Source organism: Ambystoma mexicanum, chromosome 6p (genome assembly GCF_040938575.1).
Source record: "Ambystoma mexicanum isolate Mex_15411 chromosome 6p, UKY_AmexF1_1, whole genome shotgun sequence".
NCBI lineage: Eukaryota > Metazoa > Chordata > Amphibia > Caudata > Ambystomatidae > Ambystoma > Ambystoma mexicanum.
This window is the reverse complement of record NC_090935.1, coordinates 1,508,782,869-1,508,807,053: the sequence shown is the minus strand read 5'-3', so window position 1 is coordinate 1,508,807,053 and position 24,185 is coordinate 1,508,782,869. Positions and strand designations below refer to the sequence as shown.

Sequence of the window (24,185 nt, the reverse complement as noted above, 5' to 3'; positions counted from 1 at the left end):
AGAGCCCCCCCACCCCGCCCCCGCACGCCGGGCGGATCATCTGCTTCCATCTATACGATTTTCGACATCACCTCCTTGACTTTTGACCAAGCTATTTAATTAATTCCAAAGGTTGCAAGCCCGATGGAAGGGTCCCAAGAGTCCACTATGGCCCTAATACTCAAGCCTGGCAAGTCCCCACAGGATTGTCAGTCGTACAGACCCATAACTTTAGTCAACATTGACGCTAAATTGTACTCCAAGATTTTGGCTACCAGACTGGCCACAGTGTTACCCCAGTTAATTGACCCTGGTCAAACAGGATTTAGCCCTGATTCTAGTACATTAATGTAGTATTAATAGTAGATCGACGTTGCTGGGAGGGAGGGTCTGGAAATGGGTGTTCTCGCTTTGGATGGTTTATGCTGGCCCTATCTGAGCGAGGTCTTGCAATCCTTTGGCTTCGGTCCTGTATTTTAAAGCATGGTCCTGTCGAACTATCCATCTCCTTCAACTAGAGTGTCAACCGGTGGTTCCACTACTTCTATTGCATTCACCAGAGGGACTAGACAAAGCTGCCCAGTGCCCCTCCCACCCCCCTCTCTGTTATTCACACTTGTTATGGAACCCTTTGCCCAAAGGATCAGGGACACTCCAGATATACAGGGAGTGGTGGTTGGTGGGGACAAGTATAAGAATTAGCTTTATGCAGATGTCATGCTTACATTGACAAACTTCCAGACGTCCCTCTGCTCAGTTATGTCTGAATTGGCGATGTTCGAGGGAGTGCCAGGATGTTCTATTAACAGGCGTCCTCTGTTTTGTGTGGACAGGGCAACCGAGAAACTCTGACTGTACTGAGTGTGCTCTGTCCAAAGTAATCGGAGACTGGCTTGACAGCTTATTTGGGGTGCAGATTCCGGCCTCTTACCAGGCAGTCTATTGGGCCAATTCTCCAGGTCTTTTTCGTGACCTGGCTAATGACCTCTAGCATTGGAGAAAATGGGAGATATTGTTAATGGGGTGGATCACCACAGTGAAAATGATTTTTTTAGCCAGGGTCTTGTACTTCTGTCAGGCCCTCCTTGTCAAGGTTCCCGGCTTTGCTCTACTAGAGCTACAAAGGAGGGTACAGCATTTTATCTGGGCATGGAAAAACCTAGGATTGCTAGGGTTGTTATGATGGGGGATATCTGGAGGGGAAGGAATGGGGCCCCGGATCCAAGCAGGCATAATCTGGCTACCCAGAATTCCCGAATTTTGTCATGGAGGGATCCTGCCCCTGCGTGCAAATGGCTCTCGCTTGCCTTATAGACAAGCGGGGGGAGGGGATCTAGGGTTCCTCCACTGCCCTAAATTCTATGCGATATCCCTTTAACATTGGCACAGAGCCCTGCAGTAGATGAGGGTGGTCCTTGTCCTGTGTCCCTTGGTCCGGATTCTTGGCAACCTGGAGTTCTCTCCTGGACTTTGTGGGATCAGTTTCGCACTTGGACAGAGTGCAGTACGTGTCCCAGCTATACCACGATAACTTCCGCCTCTTGTTCATCCGACTGCAAAGCAAAATTTTCTCTGGGTTGAGAATGAGAAATTCAGATATACCCAACATAGGCATTGTATCGACCCATCCTTCGCTTCACGGCAGAGCACTGAGCCCTGATGGGCCAGGAATTAACATTCATGGAGGGAGTTGGGCGGGCAGAATCTCAGCCTTCTATAAATTACTGGGATTTGACTTACTATCAGCTAAACTGTCTTATGTTACTAGCTCAGAAAAGGATGTGGGTCAACCTCTTGATGATCTGGCCTGCAAGGAGATTTGGGCCAGTAATCATGCCTCTTCAACATGTGTTACCAATCGTGAATGCAAGTATAAGCTTTACTGTAGATTTTACTTTCCCACTCTTATCTTGCATAAAATGAATGTTGCCGTGGGCCGGGCTGTTGGCGAGGGTGCAGCCTCCAGGGAAGCTACTTTCACATGTGGTGGTTCTGTGAAGTCATCCAAACCTTCTGGGTGACTATTGCAGCTCTCTTTAAAGAAATCTCTGGGTAGACCTGCGACTTGATCCTTTAGTCGTATCTTGGAATGTTCGGTTGCGGATGTGTACCCTAAATGTTTATCTATTAGTGTAGTTTAAGACATCCTTACCATAACTTTTAACATTCAGACCTAACTGCCACCAGTAAGATGTCAAGGAGCAGTTTACTAAAATTGCATCTTTTGTTACCCATTTTATGAATCTCTATATATAAAAGTGAAAATGTGTGGGTTTGTGGCAAAGTGTATGTACAATTCCACACCAAATTTTGCACAATAACCTGTTAGGACCCTCTGGACATTACTGGCTACGTAATCTTTGGACACCCTACCACTTATACCCGGATTTCAGCAAAAGTGACAATCTGTTTGTCGGTTTGTGTTTTACTGTGATTTTAACTCCTTACCACCCCACCCCATATGGGATACATTACTCACCGTAATCGTATTTCTGATGCTTGTATCTGCCTAGATTCACATGCTGTGCATAGGCCGACATCTAGTGGAAGCTGCGGAGTATTACAGTTTGTTTTTCGAAACTCGAAAATGGGCGTCGACACAGGGCGTGCCAGTAATACTATCCCTAGTGTGACGTCCACTGTACCCAAGATCCCTCACATGTCTAGGATCCTCAGATTGTATTTTTTCTGACATGAGGTAGCATGAGGAGTAGCGGGAGTACAGATAATCCAAGCAGATAGACAGAAAGGTAAGACTACAAGCAATCATGCGCCTTCTCTCGGAGGGGAGGAAGGGTGGGTCGCATGTGAATCTAAGCAGATACAAGCATCAGAAATACGATTACGGTGAGTAATGTATCCCTTCTGAGGCTTGTGGAATCTGCTTAGATCACATGCTGTGCATAGATTAGCGAGCAGTACCAGAAGAAGGAGGTGGGATGTGAGAAGGGTCATGAGCAAATAAGTGTCTTAGAACCGCTTGTCCCACTTGTGTATCTGCATTGGAATGGGTGTCAATGCAGTAATGCTGAGTAAAAGTGTGAATAGAGCTCCAAGTAGCTGCTTTGCAAATGGTGTCAAGGGGTACATTTGCAATAAAAGCCAGAGTGGCCCCAATGCCTCTAGTAGAGTGGGCCCTTGGTGTAAACGGCAGAGTCTTTTCAGAGAGTGAGTAACACAGCTGGATACAGTTAATAATCCACTTCGAGATGGCACCTTTCGAGACGCGATCCCCCTCTCTGCCTGTAGCTACAGAGACAAACAGTTGATCTGTTTTCCTTAGCAGTCTTGTTTTATTTACATAGTAGAGGACCGCCCTACGCACATCTAGGGTGTGTAGTTTCACCTCAGCCGATTCGGGTGCGGGTTCTGGAAGAAAGCCGGAAGCTCGATGGACTGGTTTACATGGAATTTTGATATAAATTTAGGTGAGAACCTAGGGTGTGTGCGTAAAACCAGTTTGTCTTTATGGACGGTAAAGAAGGGATCCTGCACTGACAGAGCCTGAATTTCACTGACCCTTCTTATAGAAGTAATAGCTACTAAGAAGGCCATTTTATAAGTCAGGTTTTGAGACTGCTTTTATGCATGGGTTCGAAAGGGGGCCCATGAGCTTGCCTAGCACCACATTAAGGTCCCACCCTGGTGGTGGGTTTGAAATAGGAGGGTGAAGTCTCTTTACTCCTTCCATGAAGGCTTTAACTACTGGTACTTTCCACCACGAAACCTTGCTATGTGAAGTGGTGTAAGCCGAGAGGGCTGCCAGGTGTACTTTCAGTGAGTTAAAAACCAATCCTGCATCTAGCAGGTGGAGCATGTATGTAACAATAGTGGAAGGAGTGCAATCAACCGGGTTGATTTGTCTACTCTGGCACCAGATAACGAACCTCTTCCACTTGTCAAAGTAACAGTGCCTTGTGTTTGGTTTCCTAGATTCCTTTAGGATGTCCATATACACCTCTGTGGCAAATTGAGGTGTCCAAACTCCATGACCTCAGGAGCCATGGTGCCAGGTTCATTGAGTTGGGTTGCTGGTGCACTGTTTGACCTTGGTGCTAGGACAGTAGGTTGTACCAGGCTGGAAGTTTGATGGGCTCGCACACCGCCATCCTGCGTAGGTGTGGGAACCACGGTTGTCTTGCCCACATGGGAGCAACTAGGACGAGCCTCATCGATTCCCTGTTCATCTTGTTCACCACTTTCCTGATGAGAGGAGTTGGTGGAAAAGCGTACGCAAACATCCCTGACCAGTTCATCCACAGGGCGTTCCCCTGGGAGTCTGGTTGGGGGAACCTGGATGCAAATCCTGGGCATTGTCTGTTTTCGCTTGTGGCGAATAAGTCTATAGTGGGGAAACCCCACTGAGAGAAGAGATCTTCTACGACCTCTCTGTGAAGAACCCATTCGTGTTCCTCTGGGAGGGAGTCTCTGCTCAGAGCATCCGCTAGGGAATTGAGCTCCCCTGGAACATGTTGTGATGACAGGAAGATGTTCCGTCTGAATGCCCATATCCAGATTTTCTGGGCAAGCTTGGACAGATTTGGCGAGCGAGTCCCTCCTTGCTTGTTCAGGTAGAACATGGCTGTGGTGCTGTCCGTCCGGATTTGCACTGACAGGTTTAGTAGATGGGGCTTGAACGCCTGAAGCGCTCTGAATACTGCCAGAAGCTCTAGCAGGTTGATGTGGTTCTTGGCCACTGAGTGAGACCAGAGACCCTGAGCTGTGTGGTGGAGATGGTGAGCTCCCCACCCCGTCAGATATGCATCTGTAGTGACTACTGCCTGTACTTCGGGATCGTAAAAGGGTTTCCCCTGTGCGAGATTCTCTCTTGTCCACCAGTGAAGGCTTTGTACCAGTGTTGGCGAAATGACCACTAGATCGTCCCACTGACCACTTGCCTGAGACCACTGTTCCGCCAACCATTCTTGCATGGGACGCATGCGCAGGCGCGCGTGGGGGACCAGGTAAATGCATGACGCCATCATGCCCAGTAAACGCATTGCTTTGCGTACCGTTATTTGTTGACCGGACTGATAATGCGGAATTTGCAGTAGTATATTCCAAATTCTTTCTTCTGAAGGAAAGGTCAACCCCTCCTGGGTGTCCAGGATTGCTCCTAGGAATTATTTTGAGCTGCTTGGCACCAGGCTTGACTTCTTCTCGTTGATTGAGAAGCCTAACTCGTGTAGGAGGTCGATAGTCCTTTGAATGTTTGTCCTGCAAATTCCTGGGGTTTCCCCCGTTATGAGCCAGTCGTCCAGATAAGGGTACACTGGGATTGCCTCCCTGCGTAGGTGTGCAGCCGCCACCGCCAGTACCTTGGTGAATACCCTTGGTGCTGAAGCTATCCCGAAGGGCAGTACCTTGAATTGGTAGTGGCGACTGTCCACCTTGAAGCGCAAGTACTTTATGTGCGCTGGGAACATGGAAATATGAAAATAAGCATCTTTCATATCCAAGGTTGCCATGTAATCCCCCTTTTTTAGGAGGGGGATTACCTCTTGTAGCGTGGTCATACGAAATTCTTGGGGCTTGACATACTTGTTGGCAGGCCGTAAGTCCAATACTGGGCGCATTGTCAAGTCTTTCTTTGGCACAAGGAAGTAAGTTGAATAAATACCCTTGTTTACCTGGTGTCCCGGGACGAGTTCTATCGCGTCCTTTTGTAGAAGAATGGCGATCTCCTCGAGGAGAATCTTCTGATGTTCTAAGGAGTGTACTCTTTGTCATGGAGGATGGTTCCGGGGACGCTGCAGTAGCTCTATACAATATCCTGTGGATACTGTTGACAGCACCCATCTGTCTGATGTGATCCCTTCCCAAGCCTGGGTGAAGTTTGAAATGCGTCCCCCTACTGGGGTTGCGTGAGAAGGGACCCTGAACTGAGCGTCACTGCTTTGGTGGAGGCGTGCCGCCTCCTTTGCTGGGGCTGCCTCTGCCTTTACCACAACCTCTCCTATTACCTCTGCCGTAACCCTGGGTAGACTGTTGGTTGTTGTTCCACTGTGTACCCTGCCCCTGGGAATAGTTAGATCCTCTCTGGGAATTTTGGCCGCGTGGGCGACGAAAATTACTATTCCCTCTCTGGTTAGGGGGTTTATTGGTTAACTGGCCAAGGGACTTGAGTGTCTCGTATTCGTCCTTGGCAATTTTCAGTGCGTCTTCGACCACCTTACCAAACAACAGATCGGTTTCCACCGGTTTGTCCAACAATGATGCCTGTGTTTCTGCCTTAAAACCAGACTGATGTAACCATGCATGTCTCTTGATAACAGTACCTTCTGCTATCAATCTGCCTGCGTTGTCCGCGGCGTCGAAGGTTGCTTTCAAAATGCAACCAGACACGGCTCTACCCTCTGCGGAAATCCGAGATAATTGGCCCTTTAACGGTTCAGGAGCAGAGGCTATGAGAGCCGCGACTTCTTCCCACTGATGGCAGTTGTAGCTGGCCAACAGGGTGGTGGAGTTAGCAATCCTTGCTTGATAGGCGGACATTGAGGCTACCTTCCTGCCGAAACCATATAGTTTTTTGCTCTCCTTGTCGGGAGGAGCTTCTGACGAAGACAAGGGTGTCCCAGCCCTCTTACGAGTGTTGGTGACAACTAGGGAGTCTGGCTTCAGATGTCCTCTTATATAGAGAGGGTCAGACTGTGCCGCCCTGAAAAGTTTTTCAACCCTGGGATTGACTGCTCTGGTGAGGTTTGGGTTCACCAGGGACGGATCTATTCTCCGCTGAATGGATTTAAGGATAGGGATGGTCTGGGCAACAGGCCTCCTTTCTCCCACTAACTCTTCTGCGAAGTCCCTTTCCTCCTGTACACCCTGGGTGTCAATGTGGAAATGTTCTGCTGCGCGAGCGAGAACCTCATTTAGGAGGGGTTGGTTATCGACCGGGGAGTCGGTAACCGGGGCTTCGTTCTCTACCGGGGAATCTACTCTGTATGTTTCCGGGTCATCCTCTTCTTCTTCCTGGTCCTCATCATCCCCATAGTAGCCCGTCCCGGTTTGCTCTTCTATTATACCAAATTCTTGGTCTTCACAAAAGGAAGCCTCTCCTTGATACCGTGAGTATGAAGTTGCGTAAGGTTGTACCTCGAAGGGTTCAGACCTAATAGGGGTTTCAAACCAGGCCTTCTTACTCGGGGGGATAGGATCAGTAGAGCCTGAGGGTGTGGCCCCTTGTGGATCATACGAGAGGAAATGTTCTGGATTTTTATCATGAAAATCAGCCAAAGACGACATTCTTGACATGACCCTATCTATGTCTTCACTGGACCATTTTTTGGAACTGGGAATTACTCTCTCAGCAAGTCTATGGGATTTATCTTGAGTAGCTTTGCTGGTTGTGGACCTATCAGCAGACCTGGGCTTGTCTGTCTGTTTAGGGGGGGTGGAGTGTTTTATAGGTGTGGAAGAATGTACAGGTAGTTTCTTCTGCTGTTTTCCCCCCTCCCCGTGCGTAGAAAAATGTTTTCCCTGTCCCTTAGTGGCTCCGGAGTTTTTCGAAGCCTGGCGTCGAGGATCGGGAGAGGTGTCCCTGTCCTTCGAGCGTGGGGCCTTGCTGGCTTTAATTGCGGGCTCCGACTCCTGGAGCGCGGCATGGGGGTGGAAGTCGTCTTCGTCTTCCGACGATCAAACTTCTGTTAGCCTAGGGAGCAAGGCACTCTTGGCAAGAGTGGATGACTGCCTGGAGTCATGCGGCGATCTTGATCGAGAGCGTCCAGAGGACACCGAATCGGACCGTTCTGTCTGTGCCTCTTTCCGAGAACTCGACATCGAGTCTCGGTTGGACTTAGTGTGTTTAGTGTGTGTAGTATGTGAAGCGCTTGTGTCGCCGGGGGTCTTCCCCATAGCCGCCCTGCCGGACGACCTTCCGAGGTCGGGGACCTGCGCTTGGCTGTCTTTCGACGCCGTAATGCCCTCGCCGTCCGAAAGTACGGCGTCGCTGCCATCGCTGAAGGCGCCCTCCGCTGCCATGGCCGCCTGCCTGGCGTGGTGGGCCCAACGCTTCGTCGAACGGTCCTTAAGTGTCTTAGGTTTAAACCTACTACACGCTCTGCAGTTCGCTTCGGGGTGGTCCCTCGGCAAGCAGAGACTGCACGTGGCGTGCCTGTCGACCCAAGGGTATTTGCGATTGCACTTGGGGCAGAATTGAAAAGGGGTACCCTCCATAAGCACCTTGAGGCAGCGGGCTGTTAAGTGTAGGAAATGTATAAGGTGTACCTATATACAAAGAGTGTAGAGTATGTACCACCCCCCCACTCTCCCTACTTGCAGGGCCGAGGCCAGCGGCCTTCCGAGGCCCAAATCCATCGTGCAGCAGCCGACGGTCGATTTCTTCTCCAGCCGGCGTCGAGTTGTCGAAGTTCGACGTTGGGGTGGGGAAGGATGTCAATAGATAATTATTTTAAATTTTTAGCAAAAGTATGGCTAAGGCCAGGGGACTCCGCAAAATGCTTCCGACCAGTATGGCGGAAAAAAACAATCTGAGGATCCTAGACGCGTGAGGGATCTTGGGTACAGTGGACGTCACACTAGGGATAGTATTACTGGCACGCCCTGTGTCGACGCCCATTTTCGAGTTTCGAAAAACAAACTGTAATACTCCGCAGCTTCCACTAGATGTCGGCCTATGCACAGCATGTGATCTAAGCAGATTCCACAAGCCTCAGAAATATATATATTTAAAAATTGGTATTTTTTAGGTAAAAATGTTTCAGTAAAACATACCTTTAATAAATATTTTTCGGTAGGATCACTGAAAACTCGGTTTTGTGGCATGGCGAAGCCTTGTTCCTTACGCAATTCCACAATGTTTCACCAATCTGCACCAAATTCTGCACAGTTACCTGTACCTATGAGGGAACTAACGCCCGGGCAATGCCGGGTATATCAGCTAGTTATTCATAAGGAGAGGTTCAATCAGTCCTAAAAAAGAAAATCTGTAACTTCTTTGCTAAATAAAACAATACTCTGGATGCGATAGTTCTGAACACATTGTTGACCAATTCCTGGCCAGATCTGGACATAAAAAAAGAGCAGCTGTCCCCCCCACCCACTGCAGACCTTTTTTGAGAATTTCTTGATACCTCTCAATCAGTACAGAGACTACTCTTGTGTCTCTCTGGGATAATGTGCTGATTGTAGCAGACAAGGGCCAAATTTTGCTTTTAGTAATACTAGACCCGGCCACCACATTCAGTACTCAATACTTAAATAAATACCACATTAATAACTGTGAGTCCTGATCACCTCAGCGGCTCTCCTCTATCGCGAGGGTGTCTGATCCAACACTTAAATGGTTTAGTTGCTTTTTAGAGACCACAACTGTGAACCTTTTCATCTTGTCCAGCTAGTGAATAGTTTGTGGTGCCTTAGGAATCCTCTCCCTTGAGGGTTTTAGCATTTATCCTTAACCACCCTCTTTTTTCATTAGAGAGAGACAGGATTATTTTTCCATTCGTATGAGGATGACACTCCACTTCATATGGATCTTAATAATTTCTTGAATTTAATTAGGCCATGGTTGGAAAATAGCAGGTTGAAGCGCAATGCCTCTAAAACTGAGTAAGTGCTTCTTGGCCGATGGGTCTTACCTAAAAGCGCAAAAAAGTACCCAAGCTGAACTCGAGATGCAGGCTCAGATAAAAGTGGTTGCAAAAAGGGCCTTTTATGCTTGGTTTGCTTTGGTGCATTCTGTCCTTCAGACCCAAGGATTATCACCATGTAATCATTGGGCCACAGATAATTTATGTTTGGGCTAAGCGGGTGTCATGTATGCTGGGTTTCCTGAATATCAACTGAAACAATGCAGGAGGTTGAAACCGCTGCTGTCTCTATAGTTTTCGGATTGCAGTCCCATATCATATTCTCAGACTTGTGACAATCTTTGCTTTGGCTAGCTGTAAAAAGTTAGCTTGTCTTCAAGATCTTATGCTTGGCTTTTGAGTGACTTCCCGCCTCGATTCCAACATACTTGCAAGATCTGGTGATTCCCTATGTCCTTTTAGAAACCTTAGGCCTGCAACATTCCATCTTTTAGCTTTTCCCAAGGTCAGTTGTACTTCTCTGGGAGACGAGGTTCTCTTTTAAGGACCCTTACCACCTTTGGAACTACTTACCATTAGAAATGAGTACCCTCTCTAATGTTATTAAATTTTGTAAGCATTTGAAAGCATTATTTTCGTGAGGTAATTGTACTCTCTGGTTGGCCTCAATTGTTTTAGTTGCTTAATACTTGCGCCATGAAGCAATATCGTTTTCAGTGTGCATGTTATAAATAACCAACATCAAATCATTTTGTGATGCCAAAATATAATATGTACTTAAGGAAATGTAATGTATTAAATTAGAGACATTATTTTGACAATGTGTTTGAAATATAGGAGTTGCTCAAAAGGGGATGGTTTTAATATTACAGGGTTTTCCTTTCCAACCCAGAACAGCAGTAACACTGAGGAGGCTTGGTCTAGATAACACCTAAGAGGCACTCGTTTTATCTTCTGAGCATAGATGAACTGCAGGAACACAATGTCGCTTCTCTGTGGCTAGGTGACATACTTCTCTCAAACCTATCATGCATACAATTTCACAACGGTAAAATGATGAAACCTGAGCTTCGGACAAAAATGGGGATTATTAGGGTGAGGGTGGCGGGCTCGAGTGCCTTCCTCATCATGTTTTCTAAAAGTGGGAAATGGATCAGAGGAGCAATTGTGTCCTTACAACCTCTGCAGTCATTACTTTTGTTTCTCTCTCACTAACAGTTGTGGGTTACAATTAAGCTTGGATGCAACTGGTATCCCCAATTTACTTGGCCTAAATAAATTCTCTTCTACATGCACTTAGTCAACCATTTACTTCTTCATGCATTTACTTCTTCTTACCTGTACTTCATCTTCACGTTGTCAATTTGGAATTGGATAAGGTAAGGTTAGCTGCAAGTTTAGGGTTGTGGTAAAGGGGGCACAGGGATCAATATGGGTGAGAAAAGAAGGTGGTTGCAGGGTGTCTTGCCCCCTGTAATCACAAAGTGAATGTTAAAAGAAGTGAAAGACAGAAGAAGTAAAGATGTGAAGCGGTAAATGTGACAAAGTGAACGTACAGCGAAGTGAATGCAGACGAAGTAAAGACATGCATCCGAAGCAACCGAATCACAGGAAAGACAGCACATGTATGCATCACATCCATCTGACCCCATTTTCTTGTCATTACTAAAGCAGCAGTTCAAACAAAGTAATTGAGAGAAAAAGGAAAGCAGTGTCCGACAATTAACACAATAGCAAAGTGTGTGTTAATAAAGGAAACCAGTCAACATTGTGAAAAATATAGAGCTAAAAAACTGCAAATACATTACTGAATGAGCAGAAATTAAAGACTGGCTATGCGTGAAACCGATGTTAAAACTCCATTACCCCAAGATACAAATAAGGAAACATAACTACTGGGAACACAAATAAAAGAGGATTTTTACTGAAGGAGGCTAAAACATGCTGAATATTTTGCTATTGAAAGTGTTGTGGGCTCTACCATGGACTAGACAAAGTGGGGTACAAAGATAATGGAGTATTCTAGGCAAACATAATCGAGTCAGGTGTAGTCACTGTTTTCACAATGCTCTATCATGTTTATAGCAGCAGGAGCTACCATACATACACAACTTTATTATGCCATCTAAAACCTTTAATTAAAAAATATATATATTCAGACCTGTGAACGCTACATTATAAACTTCAGACAACTACCTAGTCAAATTGGAGCAACCATCTGTGGGACTAATTACGGTTGTTCTTACTTGGACAAAGTGTAACCCAACAACTTACTTCGACAGTTCGAATGATCCCACTGGTGGTTCCTTTCTGATATCTTCATATTCATGACATATTCCCTTCTTTTTATGTCTTTTGATGTACTGAACTAATTCTGCTATGGTCATTCCTCCTTCCTCAGGCAAATGAATGGACATTTCTATTACAGGAGGGAGAGGCCGAGACTTATGAGGCAGTGGAGGAATCTTTACGTTATCCGACACATTTTTGTATAAAGGTGTGTCTGGCGGAGTCTCTGACTGAGGTGGTGCTCTTCTGCAATTTGTGTTTGGGCTGGACTCTTTTTCTCCAAAGAGTTGGTTGACACAGACTGCAGAACCATTCCATTGTTCAGAGTTACTCAGCCTGTTTGCTTCTGTGTGAAAATTGCTAGTCCTGCTCTCATGGTAATGATTATGTAAAAGTTTTGTATTATCAATCACAGGTTGATGAGTGCAGTTAGAATTAATTCCGTCAGTGACAGGGTTCATATCTGGGGTGTAAAAGTCAAAAAGATGGTCCATAGAGTCGCCATTCTCTTCATTTTGGCTAGAGTTAACACACGCCTGGATCCAAGCCACGTGACTTATTCTGGACGTTCCTCCCAAATGTTCTGGCAAAGACTCCTTTGGTATGTGATTAACCAGTTCATGAGATTTTAATGTACACACCTATAAAAACAAATTCAATTATTTGTATTAGTACAGCTGATTGCAAAGATCACTTAAGGTACAGTGATAGGTTCCAGATAGAACAAAGTTACCAAAGATTCACCTATTTTAGCTTTTAAAAGCAGTTTTATTTAATACATAAGCACGAGTAATAAATGAAGGAAAACACAATGCTTAAGTTCTGTATTTCAGAAGCGGTTTTATTTCTCATGTACGTTGATATTTACTGCTCTAGCAGCAATATCTTAATGGAATGCTGTCAGATGTGTAAATATGTGTTGCAATACAATGAAAGTGGATACAACTGGGATTAAGTTCCAATTTTAGGGAGACAGTCCTTCAAATTAGTAACAACTGATAAAGTGTGACGTAAAGTATGGGGACAAACATTATGCAAAAGAGAGGGTTACATGTCATTTCATCGCGGGATATTTTTTCGCTGGGTTTTTTACCGCAGATTTTTTTTTTTTAAACTCATCGTGGTTTCTATCATGTATGACTCTGATTTTGAATAATTTGTAACACGCACCAGACAAAGCTAATCTTATTTAGGCGCAGATGGAAATAAATATACAGGAAGAAAAAGGAATACTCGTATTGCAAATAGGTAAACATAATCCAGTCAATGGGACACCAGGAATCAAAGAAAAATTCCTTTCAACAAGTAGGTGTTTAGCGATTTTAGGAATTGAAGAAGGGATTTTAATGCCTGAATCGCCAAAGGGAGTCTGTTCCATAATTTGGGCCCATAGACTGCAAATCTTCGGTCACCCCAAAAAACACAAGAGGATGATGAAATTCGCAATAACATAAATGTAAATGTTTACAGCATCCTAGGTTCATAATTTGCATCTTCGTGTTAACTGTTGAATTTTTTGAAATGATGACCTATTACTTTTAAGACTGCATCTTTATTGCTGGAATTAAAATGGCACCCTGTTGATCACCACCTAAAACACAAAATAACCATACAAATTCCTTGCATTCCACCCTCAATTACAATTGCACATGGGAGTAGTGAACTCTACTACAAGACCCACAATACAATATCCAACTTCATGAGTAATGTTAACATCCACTGCAGAAAACTCCTGAGAACTTAACTCGAGACACTATTCAAGATCCCACCTTCCTCCCACACAACACAAAAGACAACCATAAAATAGGATAACCATGATATCCTTTCATGTTGTCAGGGAAAATTAGGGAAAACTACAATGTACAGAGAAGAGGTTGGACGCTTCCCCAATGTATGCAAGAAGACTGGCCATAGAACGAGGGAATGCAAGGGAGTCAGAAAAGGCTCTGTGCAATAGGACTTTATTTATGTATTGTGTATTTGTAAGGCGCTTATACATCAAGTAATTTGTGTTTCAAAGCGCCCACAGGACAACAGGGAGGGAACATGTTAATGAAAGGCAAATATAACAATGAAAGAGAGAGGTGGTCCCACTAGACCTTGTGAGCATTCAGAACATGCAAGTGCAGAGAGAGAAGGGAGGGGGGGATGGGTAAGTGCTAGGATTACCACTGAGGGCAGTGCTAGTGAGTAAGTTGCAATCAGCTGTTAAGTGACTGGCAGAGATTACTTCGTAAGAGTGGTTAGCTGCCAATAAATAAGTGCAGGTCTGTGATATAGGTCAGTGGGCACCAAGGCAAGTGCTGGAAGTAGGCAGGGGCGGGAGGCCAGGACTCAGTTGGACACATAAGGGCCCTGGCCACCAATCTCAGTGACTGTGGGGATTAGCAAAGGAGGGAGAGGGTGAAGGAGGAGGTGAAAAGGAAAGTCTTGAGGAGCTTCTGGAATTTGAGGAGGTCCGGCTCAAAACTAAGAGGAAGGAGGAGGCTGTTCCACAGGAGGCAGCCAGCCGAGGAAAGATATCGGTCGCCAGCTCTTGTTTAGCGAAGCGCTTGACACGCAGAGAGTTGGTGCCGGAGGAACGTAAAGATCTGGAGGCAGAGTATTTAGTAAGAGCAAGTTGTAGATAGCATGTTCCCCGGTCCCAGACAGCTTTATGGATGATGCAGAGGGATTTGAATTTGATTCTTGCAGCAACCGGGAGCCAGTGGAGAGATTTTAGGGCTGGAGAGATGCAGTCCCTGGGCTTGAGGCCAAGGTTAAGTCTTGCAGCCATATTCTGGATTAGCTGGAGGGGACATAGAAGGGAAGGAAAGAGAGGAGTCGAAGATGAATCCAGGATATTTGGCTTCCGATGAAGGAGAAGGGGGAGAACCCATAAAGGGTGGCCAGAGTGAGGGGAAGAAAGAGGGAGAAGGAGTCGCAATGGGATGGATCTCAGTCTTGCTGGCATTGAGGCAGAGATCACTGGACGCACACCAGGACTGGAAGGCAGATAGGCAGTGGGGAATGATGGAGGAAGTAAGAAGAGGATCAGAGGGGAGTTTGAAGAAGAGTTGTGTGTCATCTGCATAACACGAAGTAAGGGGAGAAGGTGGAAATTAGGTGTGCAAGCGGAGCACGATGGATGTTAAAGAGCCAGGGAGAAGGATTGGAGCCCTAGTGGATGCCACAGTTGGAGAAAGAGGTGGGAGGGGAGAAAGATCCCAGAATAACCTGGGAGGGACAGTCATTAAGGAAGGAGGTTAGCCAGTCCAGTGCCCGCTGTGAGATACTTAGGGTATTGTGGATCCGTTTTATGAGAATGGAGTGGTTGATCGTGTCAAATGAAGAGGCAAGATCAAGTAGAATGATAACAGCTGGAGAGATATAATCAAGAGATGCAAGCAGTTCTTCACAGGTGTTCAGAAGAGCCGTTTCTGTGCCTCTGGATGCTCGTAATCCCGATTGATGGTGGAATCCATATTAATGGTCATATGCTAACAAGGTAGAAGTCTGTCCTCCTTTGCATTTATACTGAGATGAAAAAGAGCAGTCACGACATCCTAGAAAATAGTACTGCAATGAAGATGATGTGTGGAGTGCAGAAGAGCACCCTGCGGAACCTGTCACACGTTGGCGTGCCTCCTGGTTCTGTTATCAGAGACCAGGAGGCTGGCAGGTGTACACGCATTGGCACTTCCCGTTGGCAGGGTACTTACCTGCCTCGCGCTGGCTCCTTGCGGTTGCAACACGGGCCTGCATTGGCGATGTTGGGCAGCCGGTCCCCAGAGTTCCCTGGCAGAAGGGAGCCGCCATCTTTGCCTCACAGTGTCAGGCATGCAGCAGTGTCATGTCAGCCTTGCATTCGCACTGTAGCGTGGTTGCTAGGTAACCTTACACAACAGCTGCGTTTTTGCCCCAGAGACCTAAAGAGAAAGTGAAGCTGTGCCTTGGTGCGTCAACTTTCTTGTTGACGTTGCTCCCTTTGCTCCTTGCCTGTTCTCTGTGCACCAGTCCTTGGTGTTTCCGTTGCCTTGCCTCTCTTCCTTTACTTGCTCCTGCCTTTCCTCTGGCTCCTTTTTGCTCTGCCCTTTCTCTGGCTCTGCCTGCTTGGTAGCCATCGTCTCATGGCATTGGTTGTTTACCATCTGGTGCCCCTGCTCAGTGCCTGGCACTAGCACCAAGTTAAAACCCAGGGGAACCCATTCGTGGTGCAGGAAGATTGCCCTGCTATCTGCCTCCGAGTCCTGGATTACCAGTTGGCAGGGGTAGGGTGAGTGAGTTTTCAGGCACTGTCTACTTCACTTCTGGACTGCGGCAATCAAGATGGCGACTACAGTTCAACGGACTTTGCACAGGTACACGCCAGCGCTCTGATCTGCTTGACCGATTGAGACGCCTACCTTCCGAGTCTGAAGACATGGAGGCTCTGCAGAAATTGAGGGACGGATTAGTGAGCCCTCAAACAGGAAGAAAATAAGTTACTCAAAGATGCCATAACACACAATACTGTGGGGCCCCTCTTGCTGAAAGTACTTTAGCCACAACTGTGTCCATTAAATATGATATTGATCCACGGACCCTCACCAAATTCTGTAATCACTGTAGAGTCTAGTTTTTGTTTCGACTAATACACTTTTCAAACGATGGAGCAAAGATTGGATTTGTTCATAATCTCTCAGGGAATGCTTTGGCATGGGCAACACTATGTGTCGGCAAGGAGCCCCATCCTAGACTCCTTCCAAGAATTTGAAAAGGCGTTCCTTGAGGCATTTCAGTTGCCTAACATTACAGCCATTGCCCAGAACAGTTTATTGGATTTTAAACAAAGGACACAAAACATCATCCTTTATGTTAGTTATTTCCGTCAGCTGGCAAATGAATCCTGAAGGCCTGAAGAAACAGACATCATTACATTGGGGTTTACGTGAAGAATGCAAGGAAGAATTAGTCCATGTCCCAGAACCAGCTACCATTCAGGCATTAATGGACCAGGTGATCAAGATCGATCATCGTTTGACTGAACGATGTACTGAGCGTCGAAGAGGTGACTACAAAATGGTTCTGCCAGCAACTTTGACTACTTGAAGCCTTCCCCCTGTAGGGGAGACAATGCCCAGAACCCATGCAGCTAGGAACAGCATGTGACCTCCTCTCTGAGGCTCAAAGGAGACGGCGTAGAATTAACAACGTGTGTCTGTACTGTGGAGATGGAAGTAATTTTCTGAGCAGTAGTCCTGTCCGGCCTGTTAGGAAGGGGGGAAACTAGCAGGCTGGTTGTCAGTTGGGAAGGAAACAACAAGATCAAATAATTATACCAACCTTCCCACTGTCACGGTACGTGCCATGCCACCTCATGTACTGTTCGTCTTGCAAGTAACCATATTATGGGATGCAGGAAAACATTCTGCAAACACATTGGCCCTAATTGACTCTGGAGCATCGGTTAATTACATAAATGCCCGATTTTGTACCCACAACAAGGTGTCTTCCTTTCAGAAATCACATCCAGCGATTGTGGAAGGGATCAATGGAACCCCCCATGTTTCAGGTACCATAACTCAGGAATCCAAACCCATAGTGCTAACCATCAATCAACATAAGGAAACACTGGCTTTTGATCTTATACAAACCCATTCCTACCCATTGGTATTGGGTTTGCCATGGCTCGTTCTGCCCAATCCTTACATCAACTGGGCCAAGCAAACCCTGATTTTTTTTGTTCTAATTATTGTACCGGAAAGTGCTGTTCAGTCCTTCAGCCACCCTTGGTTCGATTGGATCTTACTACCTCCAGTCCGGTTCAGTCTGTTCTTTGCTGTCAAAAGAGGCATGTGGAGTACAACCGTTTCGACAAAGTATTTTCTCCTCCAGAGGACACACTGTTACCACCATCACATCCCTTTGATTGTGAGAAACAACTGCGTCCTGAACAACCTTTCCCACAGGGTCGACTGTATTCTATTACCACGCAGGAGCGAGAGGAATTAAAACATTACATCTACGAATGTCTCAAAAAGAGTTACATCCATCCCTCAAGGACCCTGGCTAGGGCCCCACTGTTTTTCGTGCCAAAGAAGGAAGGCACCCTGCGACCTTGTGTGGACTATCATTTGTTGAATGACATTACCGTCAAGGACAGGTATTCACTACCCCTGATTAGAGACATGCTGGACTCCTTGAATGATGCCTGTGTGTTCACCAAGATTGATTTTGGAGGTGTTATCATCTAGTGAGAATCAAACCGGTAGACAAATGGAACACAGCCTTTAAGTCACGTCTGGGGCATTACGAATATCGCGCAATGCCTTTTGGCTTATGCAATACCACAGCAGTATTCCAACGAGTTATGGACTCTCTTTTTACAGACCTAATCTGTATCACTACCTGGGATTATCTGGATGATATTCTCATTTTCTTCAAGACAATTAAGGAACATGTTGCCCACGTATCTGAGGTGCTTCAGCGGTTATTAGATAATTACCTATTTGCCAAAGAAGAGAAATGTGAGTTCCACTAAAGAGCGGATCGAATTCCTTGGTTATGGGATTGATGCCAATGCCGTCGAGATGGACACTAGAGAGATTAAAGGAATTTTGCGATGGAGGAGTCTGAGATGCCAAATCTGTGCAGCGATTTTGGGGGTTTGCTAATTTCTATAGATGCTTTATTCCCGATTTCTCCCAGAAGACCATGCAGTTTACACGTCTATTACACAAAGGGTAACCTTCCATTGGGATGAGCAAGCGGAACACCGGTTTCAGGACATCAAGGCCGAATTCATAAAAGCTCCCATTCTAAGGCATCCCAATGAAGAACTCCCATTCATTATCGAGATTGATGCATCTGACAATGCTGTGGACTCTGTTTTGTTGCAATGGAATTCCGAAACTAATCTAGATCATCCCATCGCTTACTTTTCTCGGCAACTGATTCCAAGCAAACGTAACTACGCCATCATAGAAAAGGAACTATTAGCTATCAAAGACAGTTTCACAGAGTGAAGGCATCACCTCCTCGGTGGGAGGTTTCCTGCGGAAGTACATACAGACCATAAAAACCTGCAGTATCTGTAAACCCTGTCTTGTAAAAACAGTCGCCAGGCTCCATCGGCATTGTTCTTTTCACAATTCACTATCACTATCACTCCTATTCCTGGAACTCAGAACCTGAAGGCGGATGCCTTATCCCGAATGTTTTTTGACAGGTTTCTCCCACCCTGCCTGTCCAGCGTTTCCTTTAGCGGTTCCGTCCTTTCATGAGACAATGAAAACAGCACAAGCTCTTGATCCTCATATGTCTACTCTATGGAATTCCCAGCAATTTTGTATTTGGGACAGACTGGGATTCTTTTGTGACAAACTGTACATCCCCTACACCTGAACTGCAACGCATGCATCTGCAAGGCTATCACAACTCCAAAAGGGCAGGACATCATGGTCAAACAGCAACATAACCATTGAACTCTTATCTCGTCAGTTCTGGTGGCCTAATCTGAGAAAGCAGATTACATCCTATGCATCGTCCTGTCCAATGTGTGCCATGCAAAAGGTACCCCACCAAAGGCCTGTTGGTCTGTTGCAACTCACCCAAGTCCCGTCATTTCCCTGGCATACAGTGTCTATGGACTATCGTGGACCTTGCTACGTCTCAGGGCTTCACATGCATTCTGGTGGCTGTCGATTGTTTTAGCAAGGCAGCATGTTTCATCCCCTTCACTGCACTGTATTGCAGACAGCGAAAGCCTTTCTCCATGATATCTACCATTTGCACGACCTGCGCGAAAACATAAAACTGATCGTGAACCACAGTTCATTTCCTTGCCTCCGATTCGCTCTCGGTCATGCTCTTGGAATACAAAAAGCATTACGTTCCAGATACCACCCACAGCTGAATGGGCACACGGAACAGACCAACCAAGTACTAGAGGCCTATTTACGCTGTTATACCAACACTGTACAAGACGATTGGGCTATCCTTTCTTGAAATTGCAGGGGTAGCTTATAACAATGCCCATCACACCGCTATACGCTGTAGCCCCTTTTGTTCTTCAGGATTTCATCCAAAACTCCTGCCGATGTCTACTGTTCCTGCTACCTGAAAGTGTCTCCCTGACTAGACCCGGGGATCTGTCATGCAGGTGGCCAGGACACGGCCATCGCTATTGGATCCAGTTCCTGGGGGTGGACCAATGAGAGAGGATCACCTGGATGGGGGGTCCTCGGGGAGCGGAAATGGGACACCGACAGGTGAGACGTGGCATTCCCCTTCTTATAACACCTTTTCCCCATCCTACCGCGTAGGGTACTCAAATACTCTACCCGCCCTTTCCCGGCACGAACACTTTCGCACACCACGAAAGACGACGGACAAACACCATATCCGTTTACCAGACATGTCCCAACACAAGGGTCGGGCAAAGTCAGGCAATTGACCAGAATCACACACACCCAACGCCCCTTTCACTTCCCCACAGGGATAAAAGGTGGAGCACGAAAGCACAATATGAGCAAGGCAGACCGCACGACGAGAGAGCTAACCCAGCACGGCAGCTCAAGAGGAGGAGAAAGGCGGCCACAACCGAAAGGTTGACAAGGAGAGAAGCGACCTTGCCCTTTCCAGCACAGGCCTACGCAAACTCTGTTGAAGGAATCGTAAGACCACGAACAATAGCAGAAGTGTTGCAGCAGATGTCACCAGTACACAGGGCCCTCCTCGTCTGATAACCAACCCATGGAGTGACGCTTGCAACCGTGGTACCATCCTTGACTACAGAAACAAGAAAAGCCAAGCGGTTCATCACAGCCAGTGAGTTGAGGGGAAACCGATAGGAAATCGAACTGTGTTGAACAAAAGTAGCAAACGGCTCATTGAAGAAACTACAAAGTTAATATGAGAGGGGAAAACCAGCTACAGAGGAGACAGCCCCACATGGGTGCTCACTCGGGAAACTCTGGGTGATTACCCGATTGTTGAAACTATTGTTACCAAAAGGCCTTGGGAAAGGCGAGAAAGTGGTCAAAGTGATCATACAGGGGTCTAATAAAATCCTTGGTACAGTCGAAAGTCTTTGACCGCCAGATGATTGTGAAGCTAAGGGAAGTGAATCCTGCATCTAAAGAAAGTAGAAGGAATTGTGTGATTGGCAAGAGTGAACCCGGTGGAGAGATGCCGATGAAAAGGGGGCGGAGCCTAAAGGTCCAGATGGACAGTGTGTTGACAAAAGTGAACCCAACTGAGGGCTGTCCAGAGTAAACTGTTAAAAAGACATCAAGATTTGTGAATGCCAGAAGCAAAGTTGATTTGGGTCTGAGCCCAGAAGAGTGGGATCCAGGGGTGAAAAGGCATCACCCAACACGCAAGCAGAAAGGAACTTTTGTTTATTATTTTTGGAACACATAAGGTCCTCTGAGGCAAGAGACTTTTTGTAGAAAAGAGACTTAACCACCGAAGGCCCCGATACATGAGAGCGGAACTGTAGTCTCGTGCTGGGAAAGCTTGAGCGTGTGATGTGTTCCAGAGTCCCGCCATTGTCCTGTGCTCAAAATGTGGTTAAGGAAGACCCCGACTACCGCATCCTGACTTATTATTTGTGAACACTTCTTTCTTTCCTGTGAATCCTATCCCACACCCTTTTGTATTTAGTTTTAAGGACAGGCAATCGTTTTTTTTAGTATAGGCCCTTTTATTTGACCAGACGCCACTAGGACTGCCTTATTATCTGATGGTCGTAGCTTGCTCCCATCTTAGGTTTAGATTAGGCGTTTATCCAACCTGCATATGCAGTTTAATAAACACCTTTGAACTGTGATCACTTGTGTCTGTCTTTACTGTTGCCATCATGAGTTCCTTACATACCGCCAGACCAGTGGAGTTTCGTCTTGCCCTCCAGTCTACTTGGCACATTCACCCAGTGTTCCATGTGTCTCTCTTTAAGCCTTATTTGTCAGATACCTTTAACCGCCCTTGTCAACACCCTGCTCCCTTCTTGGTTGGAGGGAACCATGAATATGAAGTTGAGGCCATTTGTGATGCCCACCTTACCATGGGCCGTCTCCAATACTTGGTTCATTGGAAAGGCTATGCTCCTTGCGATCGTTCTTGGAAACCATCTGCGCAAGTACATGCCACCGTCTGGTTCGCCTGTTCCATCTTCGCTACTCATGGAATCCAGGTGCCCCGCCAGGGGAGCAGAGTATCACACGTTGGCGTGCCTCCCTGTTCCTTGATCAGAGTCTAGGAGGCTGGTGGGTGTACGCACGTTGGGTCTCCCCGCGAAGGCAGGGAACTTACCTGTTTCGTGCTGGCTCCTTTGCAGGTGCATCTCGGGCCCACAGTGGCAATGTTGGGAAGCCGGTCCCCTGAGTTCTATGGTGGAAGGGTGCCACCATCTTTACCTCACAGTGTCGGGCCCACTGCGTTGTCAGGTCAGCCCTGCATGCGCACTGTAGTGTGGTTGCTAGGCAACCTTACACAACAGCCTCGTTTTCAAACCGGGGGCATAAAGAGGAAGTGAAGTTGTGCCTTGGTGCGTCTTAACTTTCTTGTTGACCTCGCTCCCTTTGCTCCTTGCCTGTTCTCCATGCACCAGTTCTTGGTGTTTCATTTGCCTTTCCTCTTTTCCTTTACTTGCTCCTTCCTTTCCACTGGCTCCTTTTCATCATGCCCTTTCTCTGGTTCTCCAAGCTTGGTAGCCATTGACTCGTGGCATTGGTTGTTTACCATCTGGTGCCCCTTTTCAGTGCCTGCCACTGTTTCTGCAGCACGTTAAAACCCATGGGCATCCATTCGTGGTAAAGGAAGCTTTGCCGTGCTGTCTGCCTCGGAGTCCTGGATTACCAGTTGGCAGGGGTAGGGGTAGGGTGAGGTTTCAAGCACTGCCTACTTCACTTCTGGACTACGGCAATCAACGTGGCAACACCAGTTTGAGGGACTCTCCGCACAGGTATGCGCCAGCGCTCTGATTTGCTTGACAGAACTGCAGTGAGCAGACCAGCCTAAATAATGTGGTTGAACCCAAATAAAAAGGACGGAAGGACACCAAATGAAGACCAGCCCTCCCTGGATGAGCCGGGACGATGAGCACTGTGTTTGCTCTACCTGGGAAGGTCGAGAGATCCGGAGCCTGTCCTGAGATACTTGGTGGGACAGCAACTGATCCCAAGGTGTTGAAATCGAGACCACTTTCTGAAGGAACGCTGGTACTGCGGAGCCGCCACACCCCAAGCAGAGCCTTCGCAAGCAGCACGAGTCCCACGGCTGATGGAGGAAGCTGGGACAAAGCTAACGCCCTAGCAAGCCAAACCCACAGGTACGCAAAGGGACAGGGAACCATTAGGAAGCAGAAGTAGTTGTGGAAGGAGAAAAGGGGGATAGAATAGTCTGTACCTAGGATCTGGGACCCTTATAAGGAGAAGAGGTGGTAGCAAGAGAGGAAGGGCAAGGAATACCCTGAACTGAGGGTCTGGGATCCTGAAAGTGAAGAAGCTGTTGCATCTTTGGTCTTATATGGTAGTGCTTGGCAGGAGCGTAAACCAAGCCTACCCCAGAAGGTGGAAGTGTGAGAAACCTGAAGGCATTCTCACTTCTTTCTCTAAAGAATCCTCTGCTCAGGTAGCCAGGGAGGAGCCATTGCTTTTGGATCGAGGGAGGAACACCTGGGTGGAGGAGATGTGGGGAGTCGAGGGAGGATGTCTTCTGATGAGACACGTTATCCCCAGTTTCCATTCCACAATGAGTGTTCCATCCAGGAAGCCTTCATAGGGTGTTGTCAAACCCCCTCCCTTTACTCCTTGGAAAAGGGACCTCAGATGAATTACGCCCATAGAGGTACAACAAAGAAAACCAGGAGAACCCCTCCCTATGTGGACAGACTAGACCCACATTTATCCCCTCTGATTAAAGCGTGAAACTGTCACAATCCATCATATCCTTTGCCAACCTTCATAGGTTATTACCACACCTGCCCACTGTCACACACTCAAACTGTATCCCATTCAGGTCCATTTAAGACTCAGACGAGGAAGAGGCGACTAGGAGTAATGCATACTTCTACCTGTGAACACCTCTTTGGTACTGGGACGAGGAAGAGGACTGTAGAACACCATTCTAGAGGTCAGGCATGTCCCAGTGATGGAGGTAATTGGAGAAAAGCAAAGGACCTGCAGCCCCTTGAGAGGCTACATGTGTATGTAAAAAGGAGTGACCCACATGAAAGGAGGAGACTGTCTGGGAAACCAGGGTGCCATGAAGCAGGCTGGAGAGAAGGAGCCGGTGAAAAGGATGCCGACGGCAGCAGGAGAGCAGGAAGGGCGCTGAGGCTGAAGAGAGCCACAAGAGAGTCAATAACCCTGCAGAGCTCCAAGCTGTGTGTCCCCAGCTGGAGCT

The 24,185-nt window shown here is 46.9% G+C and overlaps 1 protein-coding gene across 2 annotated transcripts in view; it reads right to left on the bottom strand.

Moving 5' to 3' along the window:
- LOC138510587 (tyrosine-protein phosphatase non-receptor type 9-like) overlaps positions 1-24,185 on the bottom strand; it is a 1,111,802-nt gene that overhangs the window by 449,347 nt on the left and 638,270 nt on the right. For both annotated transcript variants that reach the window (XM_069626356.1, XM_069626357.1), the window contains exon 7: positions 11,802-12,457. In XM_069626356.1, the coding sequence (XP_069482457.1) occupies positions 11,802-12,457 (656 nt within the window). The remainder of the gene's footprint in view (positions 1-11,801; positions 12,458-24,185) is intronic.